General features: G+C 40.6%; 1 protein-coding gene across 8 annotated transcripts in view; it reads left to right on the plus strand.

Moving 5' to 3' along the window:
- PLEKHA1 (pleckstrin homology domain containing A1) overlaps positions 1–22,846 on the plus strand; it is a 58,109-nt gene that overhangs the window by 15,747 nt on the left and 19,516 nt on the right. For 6 of the 8 annotated variants that reach the window (XR_006701844.1, XR_006701843.1, XM_045439742.1 and 3 more), the window contains exons 2-6: positions 1,413–1,573; positions 6,694–6,750; positions 9,408–9,453; positions 15,981–16,078; positions 22,074–22,199. Coding sequence is in view for 6 of the 8 variants with exons in the window: in XM_045439742.1 (XP_045295698.1) it covers positions 1,433–1,573; positions 6,694–6,750; positions 9,408–9,453; positions 15,981–16,078; positions 22,074–22,199 (468 nt within the window). In the remaining 2 variants the exon portion in view is untranslated. Of the gene's footprint in view, positions 1–1,412; positions 1,574–6,693; positions 6,751–9,407; positions 9,454–15,980; positions 16,079–22,073; positions 22,200–22,846 lie in introns of those variants that run through there. The other 2 variants (XM_045439744.1, XM_045439741.1) reach the window with 2 other exon arrangements.

Genomic DNA, 22,846 nt, shown 5'->3' on the forward strand with positions numbered 1-22,846 from the left:
ATTATCTCCTCTAAGTGCCAGATTTATAACAACACACATATGCAAACTTAGTGGATACTTTTGTTTAAAAAGTTTTGGTGTGTCTTAACCATTTCTCTGGCTGCGTACAGAATAATGATTTAGATATGCAGTCTATTATTAGGATGTGTTCTAATTGAATTTTCACTATGGGTTAAACTTACCTTGAGCCTTTAAATGAGGAGCTAGTTACATAAATAAATTCAACCCGCCAGAAGGTGTTGGCGCTGGCTGTAGAAGAATTGGAACAGGAGCAGTTCAGATGTGCATCCATTAGGAAAAGGAGTCATATCTATAGTTTCTAGAGGAAAAAAGTGGCTGGGAACTCTGCTTTTGACTTAAGTCATGGTTTTTAAGTTTAATCCCTACAACCAAAATTTTAGTACCTGAAGAATCAGAATATGATATGCCTCTGAAGTCTCTTTTAATGTATAACTTCTCTCTTCCCCTCTTTTTTCCCCAGGGTGATTTATTTACTAAAGAAACTGGGTTGTTCTGTTGTTTCCCACAGTCTGGCTTTTGCTGATCGAATCCCTATGGGCAGGCAGCGTAATATATTCCTCTGCAGTCTTTATTTCCTGTAAATTGGCAGTTTGACACGATAGAAACTTTTTTGTTACATGTTCACTTCATAGGTGATGTTTGTGGCTTTCATCAGGAAGTACATCAATACCTGCTTATCTCCCTTTTTATGATATTAACTAATTTTACTTTGATTCATTTTAGTTTTAGCAGTTTGAAGGGTTTGAGAGAGACAGAGTGGTGTAAGATGTTAAGATTTAAGCTCTAGAGCCCAAGAATCTGGGTTCGTGTGTTGATTTCTTATCTACTGGTTCTCTAATCTTGGAAAGTCACTTTCCCTTATGAGCATCAAGTTTCTTATCTGTGAAATGGGGATGATGATGCCTGTTCATGAGGTCGTTTTGAGCGTTCAGTGAGAAAATGCGTGGAAGAGAACCTTGCACAGAGCCTAGCATATAGTCAGTGGCCAATAAATGTTACCTATTCTGTGACTTTAAAAATATTCTAAACTAATCTGAAAGGTAGATTATATCAATTTATAAGTGAGGAGATTAAGTTTGGATAGCTGTTTTTTGGGGAGTTTTTTGTTTTTGCTTCACCTGTGTTTATTAAGGGAAAAAAGGAAGTCAGTTATTCAGCTGAGGTGGCTAGCTCTCCTTTGCTCCCATCAATGTGTGTAGTTGAATTTAGTAACCATTCATAATAAGCTTAATTTCAAAAGTGATTTTTGCCCATGCTTCCTAAGGCTTCACATTATCTGGCCCTCACCTAGTTTTGGAAAACAGGCTCTTTCTTGAACAGACTGTACCATAGCACATTTTATGCATGAAGTCCACCAAGAAATACTCACTGTTAATGTTTTTATTTTGCAGTGTAATGTTCAGGCTCAGAAATGCCTTATGTGGATCGTCAGAATCGCATTTGTGGTTTTCTAGACATTGAGGAAAATGAAAACAGTGGGAAATTCCTTCGAAGGTACTTCATACTGGATACCAGAGAAGATAGTTTTGTATGGTACATGGATAATCCACAGGTTTGTAAAATCCAAACGGTCACCTTTTTTCCAAAACACACAAGAGTTTTAGTTATTCAAGTATTTAACATACCATCTGGTGTGAGGATTTGTCCTACTAAATAAACAATATATGTTTAGATTTATTTCTACTGGCTGCGTTCTTTCTGTCTGCACCCTTAACTCCTGCTGTCATATTTGAACTTCAGAAGATGAAACTAAGTTTATTTAATAAAAATTTATGCATGCATATCTGGGTTTTTTTTTTCCCCCTTGGGAGAGAAATGCTGTCTCTGGCAGAAAATACGTAAATCGTTTAAATTTAAGAGACTTTCTCTAGAGACCAATGTCTTTTGTTTCTTTGGTAAAGAAACTACATCACCTAGTTGACACTTCCCGTGGGTGGTCCTTTCATCCTGCAGGGTCAGATTTGAGTGTCAGTAAGTGTCATGCCATTCAGGAACTGAAATGCACTTTGATTTTATTGTTGCCTTTCAGATCATTGGGGAAATGTCATAAATTAAAACTTAGAATCCCCATTTTAAGATCTGTGAAAGACCTTGGACTGGAGAGTATCTGTTGAGTAGTTTGTAAATTTTCTCTACCTGTGAAACTCTTCATTCAAATTGGGGTGGATGTTGCAAGGAGTCCCTAGCAGACGTCTAAGCTGGTTTGGTCTGGTGGGTGAGGGACTCTTAGAGTCGAGGGAGGAGCGGGGACTGGTGGGAGGTTCCATTCTGTTCCCACAGAGAAGGAACTAGATCTCCTGACAACCAAGCTAGTATTCTTTACCGGTGCATACTTCTTTTAGGTTAGACAAAATACTTATTTATTTGTACTTGTTTATATAGAAGTCAAGTTGTAAGAGACCTGAGTATAAATTTAACCTCCTCTTTAATGTAGGAAAACTGTCTATCCCTAATCTTCACTTTAGCTGTTGTTCGTATTACACATTATCAAAAAGTACTTACTGTATTTGAGACACTTCAATTATTATTTGCTCTGTGAGCCAAAATCTGTCTCCTTGTATTTGCTACCCATTAAACCTACTCTGTCCTCTGATTCTCTATAAACTTTAGTCCTTTTATTCAGACACAGCCTTTGAAATTTTGGAGGGTAATTTGTATTTTAATTCAGTTTGGATTATTTGAGTACTGACTTTCAGACTTTTTTCCCTAGGAGTGGTCTACGCTCTATCCTTATTCTTAATAGAGTTTATTGATTCTGTTTTACTCTCTTATCTCTGGGTGTAACCACCTTTCTTGGGTGATAGTAACCTGGCTATACAACTGTATGATTAATACCTTTATTTACTTGTCCAGAGTCAGTGGGAGAAGGAACAGGTCAGCAGAAATCAGAAGTTCATGTTTGCCTTTTTTTTTTTAACATCAGATTTCTCCCCTTTATGACCCCGTCTTTTTATCTGTGGCATAATCCCCTCCCAAACTCTCTTTCGCAAAGAGGAAAGTAACTTCGTTCCCCTTGACTCCCTCTAATTACTAGTTTCCAGGGAATGGTTCTCCTCTCCCTTATGAGCCGTTGCACAGTCTGCCTGTGCTCTTCCTGGTTTGTCTCTCTGCGAGATCTGATGGACCGATATGTATGGTTTCTCCTGAATTGTATTTAAAGCTCCTTGATTATTTTTCTTCCTTCATATATAATGGATTCTCCTCCTCAGAATTCCTCCTTTCATCAGCACTTCCCACTTCAAGCTAGAAGAAGGTGGGCACAAAATGCACTATGTTTATTACGCCTAAGGAAACATGAACTTGGAATTCAGAGTTAAGGTCTTCACGGAAGTAGTAGCATTCGGAATTGACCCAGAAGGGTGGGTACGATTTTGGCCAAGAGATGGAGAAGTGGGTCTTCCCACTCTTAGTGCTCTAAGAATAGCATGGACAAAGAAATCCAAACAAGGAAGCCTGTGGTGTATGTGGAGAATAGGTCCCTTTGGCTATAGCAGGCAGGGTGTATGTTGAAGTCTGCACTCAGCTAGGTCTTTTGTTGTTGTTGTTGTTAAGTTTGTTTGTTTGTTTAAGTAATACACCTACACCCAGCATGGGCTCGAGCTCACAACCCTGAGATCAAGAGCTGCATGCTGTTCTGACTGAGCCAGCCTGGTGCCCCACATGAACTCTGTTAAAGCCAAATTTCCATGATGTAATTAACACATTTTTTTAAATTGAATGTAGTGCAGAATTTTAAATGTTTTTATATTCAGTTATTAATAATTTTAACTCTTCATTCTCATGAGAATCTTTTACCATCTTGACTCTGCAACCAGTGGATTAGCCATCAATATAATAGCTTGGTGTCACTTTATTTAAAAAAAATTTTTTTTTTTAATGTTTATTTATTTTACAGACAGAGAAACAGAGCACAAGCGGGGTCAGGGCAGAGAGAGGGAGACACAGAATCTGAAACAGGCTCCAGGCTCTGAGCTGTCAGCGTAGAGCCCAAAGCGGGGCTTGAACTCACAAACCATGAGATCATGACCTGAGCCAAATTCGGACACTCAGCCGACTGAGCCACCCAGGCGCCCATCTTGGTGTCATTTTTAAATGTAATAAGACTTGTATCTCCTCATGAAAACTTTAGTAAAATGTCTTGCTAAGGTTATTACGTTAGGTTGAGCCATGTGAAATGGCCAATATACCACCATTTTAATCTATTAAAAAATGACAGTTTCATAGGATTCAATCTAGTTGCCTATGTTATGGTGCTGTAGATTATAACGATCATAAGCCCTGATAATGAAAGAAAATCCGTTTTACTCACCTGTCCTTAGGGAACCATTCCTCCTCCATTTTCCTTTCTTTACCACTAACCATTGGTTTAAAAATCCATTCTAGTGTATCACTAGGGGTCAGTTTGGAGCTTTCTGTATTTTGTCGAGGGTGTGGGTATGGTGGAGAATTAAATAATTGAGTAGCTGTCTCAGGAAGTGACTTTGAAGAAACTTGAAAAAGATATTTTGGCAAAAGGAGTGCAGAAACTCATAAGGACAAATGGCTTATTTTCCTTTTTATCTTAAATGTCATGAGTTGATTATTTCTTGTTCACTGTCAAGTAACAGATTTTGAAACCTACTTTTATGTAGTTGAACTTGGCAGTAATCATACCAATCCATAGAAACTAGGTATTTTGAATATTTGTTATCTCTCAGCTACTTATATTTCTCTATACTGTGCCACTGTTCAGTCTGTGATCCTTTATGTCATGTGGCCATGACATAGTGCTCATTTCTCTTCTTCATACAGAGGCTCAGAACTGTATTCAGTTAGTTAAAATAATATGTTTTTGGAGGACTTAACAGAAAAATAACAATTTTGAATGAAGGGTAGCAGTGTTTGAAAAAATCACGTTGACAGGAGTTAGGAGGTCTTGAAGACATTTTAACATTTCATTTCCTTATCAAAAATTAAAAAAAAAAACACACAAAGCAACCTCTAAACTTAATAAAACATTTTGTATAAGAACAACCATTTAAAATTCTACCTTAACAATTATAATTTTATATACATATTTATTTATGGTTTATACTTAGAAGCTTGAACATAGTATACGGTTTAAAGCAAAACATAATGCAGTTTACATAGGAGTGAATGTCTGAGAAGACCTGTCCCTGTCAACAATAACCAGTTTATATTTGGGAGTCTTGAGGCTTTCGTGTGATTGTCTCCAGGAAGCTCATAGAGAGATTCAAGAGAAGTACCTCCTAATCGTTCATGAGAACAAAGCCAAAGATTTTCTTTTCTTTTCTTTTTTTAATGTTTATTTATTTTTGAGAGAGAGAGAGAGACCAAGCACGAGCAGGGGAGGGGCAGAGAGAAAGGGAGACACAGAAGCCAAAGCCGGCTCCAGGCTCTGAGATGTCAGCAAAGAGCCTGACGTGGGGCTTGAACCCACAAGCCGTGAGATCGTGACCTGAGCTGAAGTCGGACGCTTAGCCGACAGAGCCACCCAGGCGCCCCAAAAGTTTTCTTTTTAATGTACATTCTTACAAAGTCAGTAAAGAAGTTGATCTTGGTTAATCTGCAGTGGAGGAAACTTTCCAAATGAAGACTGTTTTACTTTTAAAATCTATCAGAGTTTTCCTTTATTTTCTTTATTAATTTTTTCCAGGTTCTTTACCTGGTGTTCCTGCCTCCTTCTTCCCCCTCTTTCACCTGTCCCCTTTATTATATTACAGGATATGTTAAAGCACAATTTCGACTACAGAACTGCTCACAAGCCTTCTTTAACTGTTTCAAATTCTTTAACGGTATAAATTCTTTGCCACTTTTTTATTTAGGTCTTTTTTACTTAGGTTAGATTCTTGGTTCAAGTTCCCAAACTGGTGTTTTCTACTACAACCCTGTACGATCCCATATTATGTGTAGCTTCTGGCCGCCCTCATCTTTCTCTGCCTGGAATATTCTCTCTTCTGTTTGCATTTCACATTTTTCCTTTAAAGACCAACCTAAATGCTGTTCATGTCTCCACAGAGTCCTTCCTGCCAGTCTTTCCCAGACATGATTCTCTCTTCTTAATTCTTTACCCCTATAGCTCTTCCAGGATCCAAACCCTGCCTCAAACTTGTTAGGGAAGAACAAAAATATAGTGAACATGTCAGTATATACACTCCTGACATATGGCTTAAAGAGTATCAGTTAATAATTATTTTAAAAAATGGAATCAATATAAATAAAGGATGGTATAATACTAATATATTTAAATGGAAGAAAATCAACCTTTTAGGGATATATTTGATTAATAATTTTTAATAGAACAAAGTAACATGTGTAGTATTGAAATCTCTTACAATTGTATTTACGTCTCAAGTATTTTTTCCCATTGCCTTCAGGAACAAAGTCTGATCTTGTTTATGGCTTTTAAAGCTCATGAAAAAGAAAATGAGTTTAGCTGCAATGATAAAACTAGCCTTTTAGTTATGGAATGCGTTACGGTGGAACCAAATAGAATTTGGTTTTGTTATCCATGCCGTCAACTTGATTTGTAAATACTTGAACTGAAAAAGTTGATTTGTAAAGTGTAATATTAAAAAATCTAATTTCTTAACTGCTTTTAGTATGTGTAGAACATTATAATATAAATTAATAATGCTGGATACTAATTATATATTAATGATTTGTTTCCAGAACTTACCTTCTGGATCATCACGTGTGGGAGCCATTAAACTTACCTACATTTCAAAGGTAGTTTTTCTATATCGTTTCTCAGTCATGCATGAATTAGAATTGCTTGGGATATGAGCGTGAATGAGGGGCGGTTTCCTTTCTGTGTCATTTAGTGATGATGTTCGGGGTCATATCATGCTGAAGGTGGTACCTGGCCACTATGTGTAGGAAGGTCTTTGGTAAAATTAGGCAAAATATGGAGTTAACTTGTAAGATGTGGCCAATTGCAAAAGTTAACATTAACCTTTACGATTAGGTATATGAATATCAGAAGGAGAATAAACAGTTAATGATTAAGTTCTGTCTTTGGGAAATCTGGAGTTTTGTTTTGTTTTTTTAAGTTTATTTATTTTGAGAGAGAAAGTGCAAGTCAGGGAGGGTCAGAGAGAGAGGGAGAGAGAGAATCCCAAGCAGGCTCTGCACACTGTCAGTGCAGGGCCCAGCATGGGGCTGGAACCCATGAACCGTGAGAAGTCGGACGCCTAACCAACTGAGCCCCCCAGGCTTCTCCCCTGGAGAAGGTTTTTTCTAAGTCCGTATTGTATTTATTTAAACTGTTTTCTAGCTTTTAATCCCATTACCTCTGACTTTTTATTTCTTTATGTTTTATTTTGAAGAAAGTAAGAACCATCTGCATGATAAAAGAATGATTTTTCCCTCATTTCACTTTGTCTCTACTAATTTCTGTTTTCTCGTTTGTCGATTTTTCTGGAATTTTTGCAATACTATTTTTCTCTTCAAAAATTGAGATTTGGTATTTTCAGGTATTTTTTTTCCCTTTATTATTTTGGGGTGGGAACTGAGATAGAGATGTCGAGGAGCTAGGCCTATGGGGTTTTTATACAAAGTAATGTGCGTCGATGGCTCAAGATAGAAGGTGTGAAAAGTAGATTAAGTAATATGCACGTGTATACTATTATGCATATATTGGGATTTGTTAGCAGAGGTCTTCAAGAGAAGACCAGTTTACAAGTGTGCTTATAAAGGTAGACATTCAAGATAAAGTACTTCATTATCAGGATCACAGCAGAGCTGTTCATTCTCACTGACCAAAAAAAAAAAAAAGAAAAAAAAAATCAGCCCTTGGACGACAAAGATTACATATTGAAAGGGAAACCTTAGGGGCGCCTGGGTGGCGCAGTCGGTTAAGCGTCCGACTTCAGCCAGGTCACGATCTCGCGGTCCGGGAGTTCGAGCCCCGCGTCGGGCTCTGGGCTGATGGCTCAGAGCCTGGAGCCTGTTTCCGATTCTGTGTCTCCCTCTTTCTCTGCCCCTCCCCCGTTCATGCTCTGTCTCTCTCTGTCCCAAAAATAAATAAACGTTGAAAAAAAAAAAAAATTAAAAAAAAAAGGGAAACCTTTTTTTTATTATTATTATTTAATTAAAACCATATTATTTAATCTGCAGAAGACAAATATTGTTTAAGTATACCTTAAGTGTCCCTGTAAATCAAAACATTTAATAAGTGCTTCAGGGTAGCTCGCAGCTTCAATTCCAGAGTGCTTATTATTAGGAAGCATAGCGTGTCTTCGTAAAGTAAGTGTTAGAGCCCTGGTCTGCCGGCCGGCTGGTAGGGTGTCGCGCTTTGTTGCCAAGCGCTTTTGCCTCTCCGGGCGGTGATGAGGAGTAGGCAGTTGAGGGAGAGATCGCCCACATGCTCCTATCTTTTCAATCATTTGTTGCCTGGTCTTTTCAAAAATGAAGCACTGACTGAGCAAGTGGCCCTGACTGACCAGCTGCTTCCTGAATCTTCCTCGGCTCCTCTTTTAAAATATAACGTTTTCTGTGCAGCCCTGTTGACTTTCATCTCTGTCCCGAAGTTTCACTTGTACAGTTTGTACTCTGCTTTAGACATGCCTCTTTTTTTCCAGAATTTATTCTTGGAACAAATTCCAGTGTGACTCAGAGCTGTGAATTTGTAGTTGGGATCAGTCAGGAGCCCCAGACTTAGAATTCCTTTTGAAGGTACAAAACAGACGCTACAATTACATGTTCTGACACCGGCACTAGGGTCGTAATAGTCAGGAATAGGCTTCCGAGAGGGCTACGTTATTTGAGGGAATAACAGTAACCAGGTGCCAGTTGCTTCCCTTCTGAAAGGAACCACGTGCTGCGTTTAGCAAAGGGACCCCGCGATCCCAGGGTATTCTGCTGCACACAAGGGCATCCGGTGCTGTTTTGGGTTCCTCATTGCAGATTAATGCCTTTTGGATTTTTGGACGTTGTTAAATACACAATCTCCCCCTTGCCCACCATCATTTTCTCTTCAGGTACACAGCTAATTTAGAAATATGCAATCTGGGAAGAATTCAGAGTTTCTGTAGTGTATTACGAGGGTATTTTGAAAGTTACGTTATACTACAAAATGTCCTATGTGTTACATAAAACTTAAGGGTTTACTTTCAACTTCTTCACATTTCCTTAGAATAAATGCAAGTTTGTTCAAAGAGAACAGGGAAGTATCGTTTGTTTTGAACATCTTACAGTTGGGACCCATGTTCTGTGTTCAATTTGCAATTCTTTTTCAGTAGCCTTTAAAGTGTAATTTCAGGCCTGAGTGCTAAATGTGTGTGTGGGATTACTGGGAGATCGTACTTGTGGGAGTTGGTGCAGCATTTAAGGTTGGTTACAGTCACATATGAAGAAGTCAGTGACTCGTCTCTCTGTTTTGTTAGGTCAGCGATGCAACTAAGCTAAGGCCAAAGGCTGAGTTCTGTTTTGGTAAGTAGCCATATTTTATATGTTAATTGATTTAAGTCTGGCTAACATAATTACATCATAATTGTAAAAGGAAACAGTCCTGGAAAACCACATGACACAAACCTGTGGGTTAATGGATTATTCTGAGGCATATTCCCTTGAAGCCACCATCCAGGTGAAGAAATAAAACTTCTCGCCTACCCTTGAAGCCTCTTTCCTGTGTCCATCCCGGTCACGGCCGCCTCCCTCGGCCCACATATGGTCCTTACCTAGGCGTTTATAGCGATGACCGCCAGTGAGATTTCAGGTAATTTCTAACTTTCTACCTTGTATTATTCTATATTACATGCATTTATAAATAACGGAAAGGATTTGGTCTTCCGCTCATGGGTCGCAAGAAGTGTACAGCTTGGGGGTAGAGGTAGTCGAGGGTGTCTGATTCACTTGTTCGGCAAACATTTAGTGAGTGTCTAGTGTGTGCGCCCTGTGCTTGGCACTGGGCTGTAAGAGTATTAAGAGGCGGTTGTCGCCCTTAAGAATCTCACAGGCTGCTTGTCTCTCAGACACCGGACCTGGTGAGATCCTTGCATTTCTTACAGTCAGTGCATGACGGAGTGTACAATCTATTAAAGAAACACGAAGGAAGAGTTTCAGATCCTTACTGGGGATCCTTACCAGGGGGAGCCACACTGGGTGAAGAGGCACTTGAGTCGGTGGCCAGCTCAACCTTGGTCATCCTCCAGCGTTGGGAAGAGAAGGGGGAGGGATCACAGGACCAGAGGCACGAGGGAGAGAAGAGCTAGGTGTGTGTGGACATCTGAAAACTCAGGGAGGCTGGCAGGAACGGTGAGAGACCAAAAAGTAAAAGGCCGGGCAGAAGTCCGGGCGTAACATGTAGACAAGTGGTGTATGTGTATGTATGTGTGGGAACGAGAGGCGAGAAACTAGCATCTGGCAAGCTGACATAGGTGAAGGATGTGCTTTGTATGGATAGGAGAGTTTTGATACAGGCAGATTGGCTCAGTGGCTTCCGAACTACTCTCCTTATCTAAGGGCCCGCATCTGGGTCGTGGCAGTGGGAGAGGAGGGACAAACAACACTGGAAGGAAATGTGCAGGGCCTTGGTGACTGGATGTGTGGGAAGAGAGAGCTATCAGGTAGGTTCGCTTCAAGTAAAGAAACGAGGACCTGAGAGCTGGATTGGGTAAAGTGTTTGATAAGTAGTTTGAAGTGGTGAGGAAGCATCCAAATGGAAATGTTCCGGTGACGGTAATTGAAGATGGATGGAGCCTGAAGATCAAGAATGGAGAAATTTGGAACTTGTGAAAATAGTTGGGTGGTAGTTGAAGCCGGGAGAGTTGATGTGCTCTCAGAGTCTGTCAAGGGACACCAGTGATAGAAAGGACAAAATTCAGAGTGGCCAACTGGCATCAAAAAGGACCATCTTACATTAATGTAAAATACTTCTTGAGGTAGAAATGATATCAGCGTTCTTTGTTCTCTCTTTTTTTAAGGTTTTTTTTTTTTTTTTTTTTTTAATTTATTTTTGAGACAGAGAGAAACAGAGCATGAGCAGGGGAGTGACAGAGAGAGGGAGACACAGAATCCAAAGCAGTCTTCAGGCTCTGAGCTGTCAGCACACAGCCCGACGCGGGGCTCAAACTCACGGACTGTGAGATCATGACCTGAGCTGAAGTCGGACGCTTCACTGACTGAGCCACTCAGGCGCCCCTGTTCTCTTTTGCTTGAAAAGGGCGGGTTTCTTCTTTAGGCATTGTGTTGGGGATAACATCTGATGGCAGTCATATACATCCAGTAAGCGACTAGGGTGTGGGCAGGATGTAATGCAGCTGTTCAGAGAATCCTCTATAAGGCTTTTATCACCTCTAAGAAACCAAAAGAAAAATTTATGTGCTTATTACAAATTTATAAACAGGAAAATGCTTCAGAGCCTTGTGAGTGAAAAGCTAATGGGGGCAACAGAGAACTTTGTTTTAGAATGTATAATGCATATTCTCTTGACAAGTCTTTTTAATGTAAAACCTCAAACCTACAGCTTGAAGGAATAGTAGTATATAGAAACATACATAACATTCAGTCATTGGAGTATGCAGAATGGGTGATTTTAGTTGGAGTCAGAGATTAAGGTTATCTGTTGGTCTGTCAGTAGTTTGTTAGTCCATACTATAGAGGGCATAGAGAAGAGATTCATCAAATGCTTGTCTTCAGAGAGGGCAGCACAGGTTCCTAAAATGGAACTACAACTTCCATTCAGAATGGCAACATAAAGATTCTTCCACCTTTATTTCATCTCCCGATTGTTCAAAAACAAGTGAGAACAAGAAACACTCAAACCATCGTTGCAGACGTCTGTAACCCACAGTGTATACAGGTGGGAAGTGGATGGGGGGAATGGAAAATAACTTAGCAGAGTAGAGAAGAAGCCAGTGAGGAGCTGGCCTGTCAATGTCCTGCCCCCACCCCAACTCCAGAGAGACTTAGGTCCTGGGTACCGTCTGGGGAGGCAGCGGAGAGGAGGACCCAAAACGGACTACGTTTGGATGTCTGTGTCAGGGACAGCCTCCAGTCCCTGCTTCCATGCAGCTTAGTTGGGCAGCTGTCCTTCCACCATCCCAGCAAGAAATGGCATGTGTAGTACCTTTAGAAATAGAATCAGTGAGGGGCGCCTGGCTGGCTCAGTTGGAGGAGCATGTGACTCTTGATCTCAGGTTCGTGAGCTCCAGCCCCATGATGGGTGTAGAGATTACTTAAATAAATAAGATAAAGAAAGAAAGAAGGAAAGAAGGAAAGAAAGAATCAGGCTCTGTGTTCGGGAAGAAGGGGAGAGATGAAGCGTGAAACTGAAAATAGGACTAAGTGAAAATATGTGCATGGAATGCACCTCTTTTCCTGTGTCCAGTTCCAGAGCACTGAGCAGCCAGGTGTAGTGGGGTGGGTCTGCATACCCTAGAGAAGAGAGCCATAGGTGCTGACATCTGGGCATTTCTACTAGAAGACTTTGCCATGCAGTGAGGTCCAGCGGTTAGTAACCCTACATATCTTTCAGGGAGCTTCCAGTTAGTTTTTTTAGTGCCTTGATTTTAAATATGAATAGACAGCCCGGGATTGCATGACGTTTGAGGAGAGAGCACTATCAAATAGGAGAAGGAACACAAGACAATGCAAAACTCAGAAGAAAAAGTCAAAAAATCTGAAAGAACAAAGACCGATGAGAGGAGAGAAATAAGAAAATTAGTGGTTCCTTTTAGAAAGTCTGCCATCTGATTGAGAGAACGAGAGGATGGAGAAAGAATAGAGGGAACTGAGAAAACTGGCAAATAATGTGAGAAAGTGTCTCACAACCATTTGGTCCCTACCCGTACCCGAACTGTAACCAGTTGATCTTAGGTGTCAGATGATTTTTGTTTGCAGTCAAGCCAGTGTTTGTGCTTCAGGCTTTATCCGTTTGATACATTCACTCTGATGGTAAAGATTTGAAATGAAGTAAAGAAGTACTCAAGTGAAAAGATAGTAGAACACAACCTCTGGGATGGAGTCATCCTACGCTGCGGAACCCTAGATTCAAAAGCATGGCAACTGGCAGGTTTTGTACACTTTGTTTTCTTTTTCCAACGCTTATTTATTTTTGGGACAGAGAGAGACAGAGCATGAACGGGGGAGGGTCAGAGAGAGAGGGAGACACAGAATCGGAAACAGGCTCCAGGCTCTGAGCCATCAGCCCAGAGCCCGACGCGGGGCTCGAACTCACGGACCGCGAGATCGTGACCTGGCTGAAGTCGGACGCTCAACCGACTGCGCCACCCAGGCGCCCCTGTACACTTTGTTTTCTTTCGAATATTTTTTATTTCTTTCTCTGTTCCCCCCCCCCCCCCGCCCCCACCAACATGGATTGTTAGTATGCACTTCCCAATAATTTGCTTTACATTTTCCACAATGCTTCCTTACTTGGAAGTCTCCAGATGATGAGGAAGGTGATGTTGTCTGTTCTCTCCCAGGCGCTGTGCTACTTTCTTTACATAGATCACCTCCAACCCTTCGAGGAACGGATGGGTTGCATCCATTTCCTTGATGAAGAAAATGGGGCTCAGATTACATGGGTTTTGCAGAATGTTATTGCTAGTTAAGTGCATGAGCTGGTCAGGTCTGAGTGATTCCAGGCTCGGATTCCAACCCCCTCCTGCCCCCACCGTATCCTTATGCCTCTTCCTACCATGAAATAATACAGTACATGAGTTTTTATTTGGACTGCAAGGTGTGCTAAGACCCGTTTGAGAGGTATATTTGCCTCTTTTTTCTTTTTTAAAAGAAGTCCTTATATAAATGCTATTCATTCAAAAATAGATGTATCGAGTACTCACTTTGTAGCAGATGTAGTGTAGTACTACTAAGTGCTTAGATTTTCAGACTCTTCAGCTGGTCTCGGCAGATGCCCAGAACAGCGCTGAGGGGAGAAGCCATTGGGAGGGGGCCCAACCTCAGCCCGAGCTGGAACAAGGTTGTGAAAAGTCTTTACCAATTGTTAGAAATTAAAAATAAAAGCCGTGTGTTGATATATGTCCTACTGTGCTACTCATCTTAACTTATGCTTATGGCATGGATCATTTCTCCAGTCTCTAGTAAGATATAAGAGAATTGATTTATAGTGTTTTAAGTTTCTTTAGTTTCCATACTAGTTGTCTGACAGCACTTCACAAGGTACTATTTGACTTCCTTGCTCAGATCCTCATCTCCATTCAAGGAAGCTCTGCCTTAGTGTCTTGGTCTCAGTTCCAATTTCAAGTCCTGTGCATTTGAGAAATAACTTTTTCCTTTGAGGGTTTTCATTTCCCCCTTTCCTTAGTCATACCCAACTGAGTGGTAGTATGTCGGTTGATACATACATACATACATATATATATATATATATATATATACGCATATATGTATATATATATATGTGTATATGTATATATATTTTAAGTTGATTTATTTTGAGAGTGAGAGAGAGCAAGCAGGAAAGGGGCAGAGAGAGAGAGAGAGAGAGAGAGAGAATCCCAAGCGAGCTCCACGCCCAAAGTGGGATCTCTTGAACTATGACATCGTGACCCGAGCCAGAATCAAGAGTTGGATGCTCAACCAGCTGAGCCCGCCAGGCACTCCTAAAGGTGTTTATTTTTATGATCTGGGGTTGGGGAGATTTTCTGCATCTATGAAAGCCCAAGTCATTACAGGAAAAGGAAAAGATTGACAGAATATTTTTCTCTTTGTTAAAAGATACCATGGACAAATTCGATGAGGCAAATGACAGGCTGAGAAAAGTACTTGAAATAAAACAAATGATTAATATAAAAGCTCTTAGAAGACAATACAACATAAATGGACACTCAGGAGAAAATGGACAAAGAAAATAAAGCTCACAAAACAAATTCTGATGGCCAAGAAACATAGAAACTAATTTGTCTCAATGATCAGATAAATTCAAATTTAAACAAGATATAATTATTCACCATTTAGGAGGTCAGAGATTGCTGTATCTGTCGGGGTCCAGTCGGGAAAACAGTCTGCACTAGGTATTTCGAACCTGGGGTATTTGTTAGGAGGAATTGCTTATCCCAATATTGGAAGGCTGAAAGAGTGCAGAGGGGATGCCGAGGAAACCCAGAAATTAGAAATTGCATAAAGCAGCTACCACCTACACGCTGGAGAGACGAAAGGGGAAGAAGAGGTGTTACCAGAAGCTGGGACTTCGGAGGGTTGGAAGAGGGGCCCTGAGGGAGCTAGTGATGGGTGTCTGAGGAGACTGCAGGGCTGGTGTGGGGAGTGACCGCAGAGCCTGGAGCAGTAGTAGCTAGTGGTATGCTTCTGCAGGGGGAGGGAGGTCAGCAGTAGTGGGAACCTGTAGGAGCGTGGCCTCTCCCAGTCTCCCGTCAATACCTCCCATTAGCAGAACATGGCTCGAGCTGGCAAAGGGTTTCTAGGGAATATTGTTCGCAGACTCTGGCTCCAATGTCAACAGTCTCGGGGCTGAAGACAAGGTCCCTATCTAGCACAGGTGCTAATAACCAGGACGGGTGCTGAGCACTCGATAAAACAGGCCTTCACTGTTGATAGGAATGTAAATGGGTTCGACCTTATAGGAAGACAAGTTGTCAGTATCTGTAAAAATTTTAAGGGTGAATTCCCTCTGACCCAACACATTTATCCTATAGAACTGGTAGCCCAAGTATGGAGAGATATTATGTATATGATGTTTCATTGGGATATTTTATATGATTTCAAAAATTGGAAATAGCCTAAATGCTCATCATTAGGGGATTAGCTAAACATATTCTGGTATTTCCATTTAATGAAAAACATAGGTATTAAAAATAAGAATGTTACCTATGTTACAGAGTGATAAAAGCATTATTTGGTATGATCTAACATTTTGTCAAATCTGAGAGTCACCGTATTGAACCTAGCCTGGTTTTGCAGAAAGCAGGTGCAAACATAAATTTAGATGCAACAACTGCAAAATTTCATGTACTGTTTATTTTTTCTCTCAACAGTTATGAATGCAGGGATGAGGAAATACTTCCTACAAGCTAATGATCAGCAAGACCTAGTAGAATGGGTAAACGTGTTGAACAAAGCTATAAAAATTACAGTAAGTGTTTGTTGTGTTTTTAATTTTTAACGTCTGGAGGTCATCTTTACATTTTGAAAATATGCCTGCTGAGTCTCCAGTTTACCAACAGGTTGCATCCTCAAAGTTTATTATTTAAAAGGCTGGTGTTTATAATGGGAATACATTTTCTTGTACCAGGTGATTATCAGCCCTTAAAATTAGCCCGTGAATGCCATTTTAGCCCATTACGTACCTACCACGGCATATGCTAGTGTGCATTTTACCCACTGCACAAAAATGTTTCTAGGGGCCAATACACATCGAGGATGTTTTCTCTTCCCGAGTAGGATGAGGGGCTTCCTGCCGCCACCCTTGCTACTAGGCGTTGGCCTTCCTGTCTTCCAGGCCCTGACTGGGATCACTGCTGGGTAGGGTAGAATTTGAAGATAGGAGCAGGAAGCGGAGGTGAGGCCATGGAAGTGAGGCACGGGGATAGGGAGTGGATCTGGAGAGCCGTGGCGGCCAGAGGGTCCTGCCCACGTGGCCCCCCCGGGAGTTTGTCTTCAGGCTCTAAACTTGCCTCACCCACTTTTCCTCCTTGAGTTCGGGGCGGCTACCCTTGCAACTCCGATGTCCCCGGGCTACAGTTTCCTGCTTGCAACCTGGGTTTCTTTGTTTGGTTTTCTGATCCTGAGGGGTTTACCTCAATTATCTGGAAAAGTGGTAATCCTCGGGATTAAGTAATTTTTACTGGTTTCATCGCTGGTAAATCGTGGAACCGTTGAGCCAAACCCAGGCTGTTTGACTCTGGAGCTCGACCCTGGAGCACAGGGTCCTGAAAAAAGAGCCCTTTCCCACTCTTTCGTTTGTAAAGCAAAACCCAGACTTTGCCGAGAAAGTTTACTACTGATGAGGACAGGCAAGTAGATAGGTTCTGCGCCCTGATTCTAGCTCTCCTTGCTTTTTTCCTCCTTACACACTTGTAGAGAGACACAGAGAGAGGCTCTGGAAGGAGTTCCTGTGTGAGGTTTGTGTGAGCTCAAGTGTGTTTTACTAAAGTACAGTTGTTTACTGACCCTAAACGACTTACTCTCGAAAAACATATGCTCTGAAAGTCAGCATATGTTGTCACTTGTTAGTTTCCATCTAAAATGAACGATTCCATATTTATATCACAACACAGTAAAGAGTTAATATAACTAAAGCTGTTCTCGGAGTGAAGTCGGGTTTTTTGTCTTGCACCAGAACAGCTTGTTGCCACATGACAGAAAACACCCACGCAGTGCCTCTGATCTGTACATGAAGCAGAAGTTATTTTAGGTACGTGCAGTTTCAGGAAAGCAATTTTTTGAACTGATTCAGAAGTACATGTTCTTAAAAGGTCTTAACTAACAGTTTTTAACTCAATATATATATTTCTTAGGTGAAATTTTCTTTAGGAAGACAGTATCTAGTAACTTTACCAAATTGGTTCATTTCTTACAATTTGCAGTAATTAGTAGCGCTGGGTTCTTAGTGCTTTAAGAGAAAAAGGAGTGAATAGTCTCAGGCTTTTTACCATTTGGGGGGGTTCTTGAATTGCTAGATCTAATTTATTAATGGTGTGAAACCATCTTACACAGATGACACCGTTAAGCTTATTCAAATGCACGAGAAGCTGATTAGGGTTGGGTGATGTTCCAAAGCATAAAGACTTTTAAATACCAGCGTTTGTGGTCTTACGGTTTTATTTTACACGTTGAAATTCATAGTTTTTAGGCTAAATAAGTTGGTATTCATGCTTTTATAATTCATTTTTTGTAATTCACATTTAGAAAATATGAATACGTAAAAAATCTAGAAATCCTTAGATTTTTCAACAAAGTGAATGTAACTGTATGAGAGTGAATGTAGAATTGAAGAATTGATAGCACTCACTAAACATCAGTTTTATCTAAACGTTTAACTTATCGGATGGCAATGAAAGAATTTCCCATGCCTACGTAAGATTTATTCAATTTTTTTCTTTAGAGGGCCTTGCCAGCTTTCATATCATGTGCATTTTACACGTGTAAATGTATTCGGGTGTGGAATCTCTAATTTGTCATACATTCCTATGGAAATCGCTGATGAGTGATGCAGATTTCTTTGCAAAATAGAAGTTTATGTTTTAGTGCACGTGTGGTTTACAATTCTATGGAACTGCTCCAAATGACAAGTTGGTCAGCTGTGTAACTTAGTGGTCTGCTGAGTATAATGTGATTATGTAAACTTAAAATTTTTAGAAATTCATGATTAGGGTTTGGAAGCACATGGTTTCAGAATAGGGGGTGGTAGGGAGTAGTGGTAAGGGAATGGTGATTATTTAACTACTTCCTAATTATAGTACCTTGTCATCTTAGTGGACTGTCTCTGATACCGTGGTCTGTGGCTTTTCGACCTTGCCTAACGTCTATGTGAATGTTTATTGGTGGCAGCCGTTTAAAAAAGTTTCCCCTTATTTGAAAAGACAGAGAGCTGGTAGTGGAGGAACCGACCCTGCAGAGAGTATCCATGAATAGGGTTGGGAAAATCAGATTGATTTTATTATTTTTTTTTTTTTTTTTAATTTTTTTTTTTTTTTTCAACGTTTATTTATTTTTGGGACAGAGAGAGACAGAGCATGAACGGGGGAGGGGCAGAGAGAGAGGGAGACACAGAATCCGAAACAGGCTCCAGGCTCTGAGCCATCAGCCCAGAGCCTGATGCGGGGCTCGAACTCACGGAGTGCGAGATCGTGACCTGGCTGAAGTCGGACGCTTAACCGACTGCGCCACCCAGGCGCCCCCAGATTGATTTTAAAGTATACTTTCAACTGACGTTTTATAGGAAGTAATAACAGTACAAAGACGGTGGCCTCTGGTCCCTTATCGATGAAGGAATGTCCAGGATGTATATGGTGTATTCCTAAACAGAAACCCACTGTTTTTTAAAATAGTGTCTTTTCCCCACCATAGGTTGTAATTCAGAAATCAATACTAGATTTTAACCGACAAGTAGTGTTTTTGACATTGTGGCCAAAATTCCACTTTTTTTTGTGGACAGCTGGGAGCAAGTAGGGGAAGCTGAATATAGGACTTCGGTCCTAACAAAATGGTAAATTTGCCCAAAGGTACAAGGCTTTCTACTTGGTACTAGTGTTTTTCAGGACATGGGTAGAGCCCTCAAAAGGCTCCTAATACCCAGGAGTTTGTGTTGGAACGTTTCAGGCTCTCGTCTGCAAGCCCTGTCGTTTTTCTCCGTTTTGTTTATCTCTTCATTCTCTGGCTGCCTTTTCTTTTTCTACTATTAGGACTACAGGCAAACACCTCCTAAAGATACATGCAGATATCTCACAGAATACAGCTCCAATAAAGAAGGGTAGAAAGCAAGAGAGAGCAGGGAAAAGTCAGGGGCAAGGAAACCAATCATGTTCAGTGTCTTTGACACTTGCTGTCTGCCTGATGAGATCAGTTTTCTGATTCTCATTAAATAGTTGGCTGATTTTTTTTTTCTGTTCCTGAAAGTATGTTTATTTTCATGGCTGAATTTAGACTTTCATTCAAAGTTTTTAAGACAGTTACTGTATTCATGGGTATTTTGCTTGTACTTTTCTTATTCTTGGGGAATGTTTACAGCTTAGATTATTTTTTTATTGATAAAATGTTAATATTAGTTTCAGGTGTATAACATATCGATTTGAAAATTGTACACATTGCACAGTTCTCACCACACAATTTAGATAAGTTTTATTGCAAAGTGCAATTCTAAGTTAATTATTGAACTCTAACATTAGGATTATGCCATACTGGGTATTTTATTTTATTGTAAGGACACATTAGAAGCAGTGAGCTTAACAGCAGAGGGAAGGATTTTTAATATACTATCATTTCTGGAAGAAAAGTGGAAAAAGTATAAATATCACTGTATTTTTGGGGTGGTATAAAAGATTTTTCTTAGGAAATGCCCATGTATGACTAAACTGTAAACTTCTTAAAAGAAGGACTGACTTCATATGGTTCACCTCTTCGTACGTTTCAGCTAACACAGATGAACAGATAATTTTCTCTCTGGCTTAAAATTCTCTCAGTGCTGTGTTTCTGTTCTTAATGGGGTAACTTGGCCCCGTTTTCTCGGTCATATTTCAAATACATGATGCTGTTCATTCAGAACATCGTGGGCTTCCTCGGCAGACTGTTTCTGGGTAGAGTGTCCTCAGTCGTAGTCCTTTCACCGCTCTGTCATTGTGTGGATCTTGTCAGGCAAAATTCTAGCTAGTACCTGTTGCCTTTAAAAAGCTCTCCAAAAAGTGTAGCCTCTTAGAAGATTTCAGGGGGCATTCCTTAGCAGGATTCATTTGCCTTCCTTTCCTGTTTTCCTGCATTGTAGTGTAAATATGGATGAGAGGGCCTGAAGCCTGGAGAAAAAGCCTTGCGGGGAAGCATCTCCAGGGGAGAGAGAGAGGGAAAGGTGGAGAGGAGTTGCAGAAAGTCACCTGAGAGACAACTTGTGTATATTCGTAAATTGTGTGGATTGGGATCTACTACAGCCCGGCTTAGACACACATGGACCGCATTTGCCCGGTATTTCATAAAAGCCTTGTCTGAAGACACCACTGTCTACCTGCTTTTCCCCAGACCTGGTGGGAGAGCACAGGCCTGGCAGCAGTGTTTCTCAGGGTGGTTTCTGCAGCAACTACCTCAAAAACCACTGGTGTTTCTGCTGACCGTGTGGCCTTGTGCACAGCACTGTGGCTCGAGCAAGTCAGAATTTCTGGGAGGTGCAACCTGGAAATCTGAAGCTTTTAATAATGTTCCTGGCTGATGCTTCACGAGTGTTAAAGCTTGAGAAACCACACTGCTTCGGAATCCTATTAATAAATGGTTTGGGTCTTTGACTGCAACGTGAATGGTGTCCCCTGGAGCTGTGCCAGTTCCCTGTTAACATGGATTAACTGTAAGGCAAGCAAGTTACTTGATTTTAAATGTTTTTACACCACCACTATGGTGCTGGTTAGAAGTACTTGTCACAATGTTTCTGAAACACTGCAGGATCCTCACATGCTCTTTAAAATCATTGGAGAGAGATTAACTGTCATGCTCAACATTACATCAGTGCCGAGCATATTTTATTACATTTTTTATCTACGGTCAAAAGAAACCTGCAATCCAAAGGCAGACTACGTGCAGCAGTCTATTGGCAGAAATATTGCGCTTTGTTTCCTGAGTGGGCCGGATCAGAAAAGCTAAAATGTATGTTAAACGTTTGTGATCCTTTCGATTCTCTGATTCCACTTTAGTGACGTTTGTGAGTGATTTATCGTTGATACCAGTGTTGGAATACCTTCTCAAAATTTCCAATAAGCTTTAAGTTATTTTGAACATTTTAAGTTTTAATTTGTGTTGAGTATCTTACTCTTTTCTTCCTGATGATTTTGGATTCATCCACTGAGTCCGTCTCTCAACATTTAGTGAATACCGTGTTTTCAGTAGTAGACTCTGTCCTGGCACCAGTAATGATGAGTTTGCCACGGTCTTTGTCCTCGGGTGCTGCCAGAATCATGGGCAGCAGCGGAGGATGGGGAGCGAGAACGGCATGGAGCTGTGCTCTGGTGTCAGGTGCTCTAATAAATGGGGGACATAGAATAGTGGTTGAGTGTAGGGGGAGAGTTACACAGACTTCAGTAGAACGTAGTACAATCAGGACCTAAACCTATGTTTCTTCACACCTCTGAGCCTCCGTTTTCTCACTGCTATCACGGAGGTACAGGCCCTAAGCATAGGGTTCATCAGAGGATGAAGTAGAAAAATGTATGAAATAGTACCTGCCCAAGTAAACACTCAGGAAATGATGGCTGTATTATAAAGTATTACTGTAACAGAACAGTGTGAGAACTTAAAGGGGCACATACCTATTATACGTAATTTTTATAAATGTCGGTTATATATAAATGGACAATTAGTTGGATATTCTGTGATAAAAGAGGGTCCCCTATAAAATGCTGGTTGCAAAATGATTCATTTACATATTATTTTAGGTACCAAAGCAGTCAGACTCACAGCTTCATTCTGATAACCTCAGTCGCCAGAGTGAATGTGGGAAGAAGCAAGTGTCTTACAGAACTGACATTGTTGGGGGCGTGCCCATCATTACCCCAACTCAGGTAATACATCAGTTATTCTGTTGTGTGGTGGTTTACCTACTGCGTAGTAATTTTTATGTTGTTATAAAATAGAACATCTTTACTGAATAAATATAGTAATCAGTTAATTAAAAATGCTTTGTATCTGTTTATTTCAAAAGTATGTGTTTATTAAAATATTTGGCAACCACAGACCACACTTCACACTTTTCATGTTTTCTCTGAGCCTTTCTTCTTTTTTTTTTTTTTTTAATTTTTTAATGTGTTCATTTTTGAGAGAGAGAGAGAGAGAGAGAGAGAGAGCACCAGCAGGGGAGGGGCAGAGAGAGAGGGAGACACAGAATCCAAAGCAGGCTCCAGGCTCTGAGCTGTCAGCACAGAGCCCGACATGGGGCTCAAACCCACAAACTGTGAGATCGTGACCTGAGCTGAAGTCAGATGCTTAACCAACTGAACCACCCAGGCGCCCCTCTCTGAGCCTTTCTTCTGTATACTTTTGTCCCAAGAAATGGAGACTCTCTGTAAATAACTTTTTTCACTCACATCTCAAACATTTTCCAAGTCACTAAAAATTATTCTACATCAATATAAATGACTGGGTAGTCATTTTGACTTGAATTTAGCATAGTTTACAAATGGTCTGTTGTTGGACAGAGTCCCTTTTCCTT

Source organism: Leopardus geoffroyi, chromosome D2 (genome assembly GCF_018350155.1).
Source record: "Leopardus geoffroyi isolate Oge1 chromosome D2, O.geoffroyi_Oge1_pat1.0, whole genome shotgun sequence".
NCBI classification, from domain to species: Eukaryota; Metazoa; Chordata; class Mammalia; order Carnivora; family Felidae; genus Leopardus; species Leopardus geoffroyi.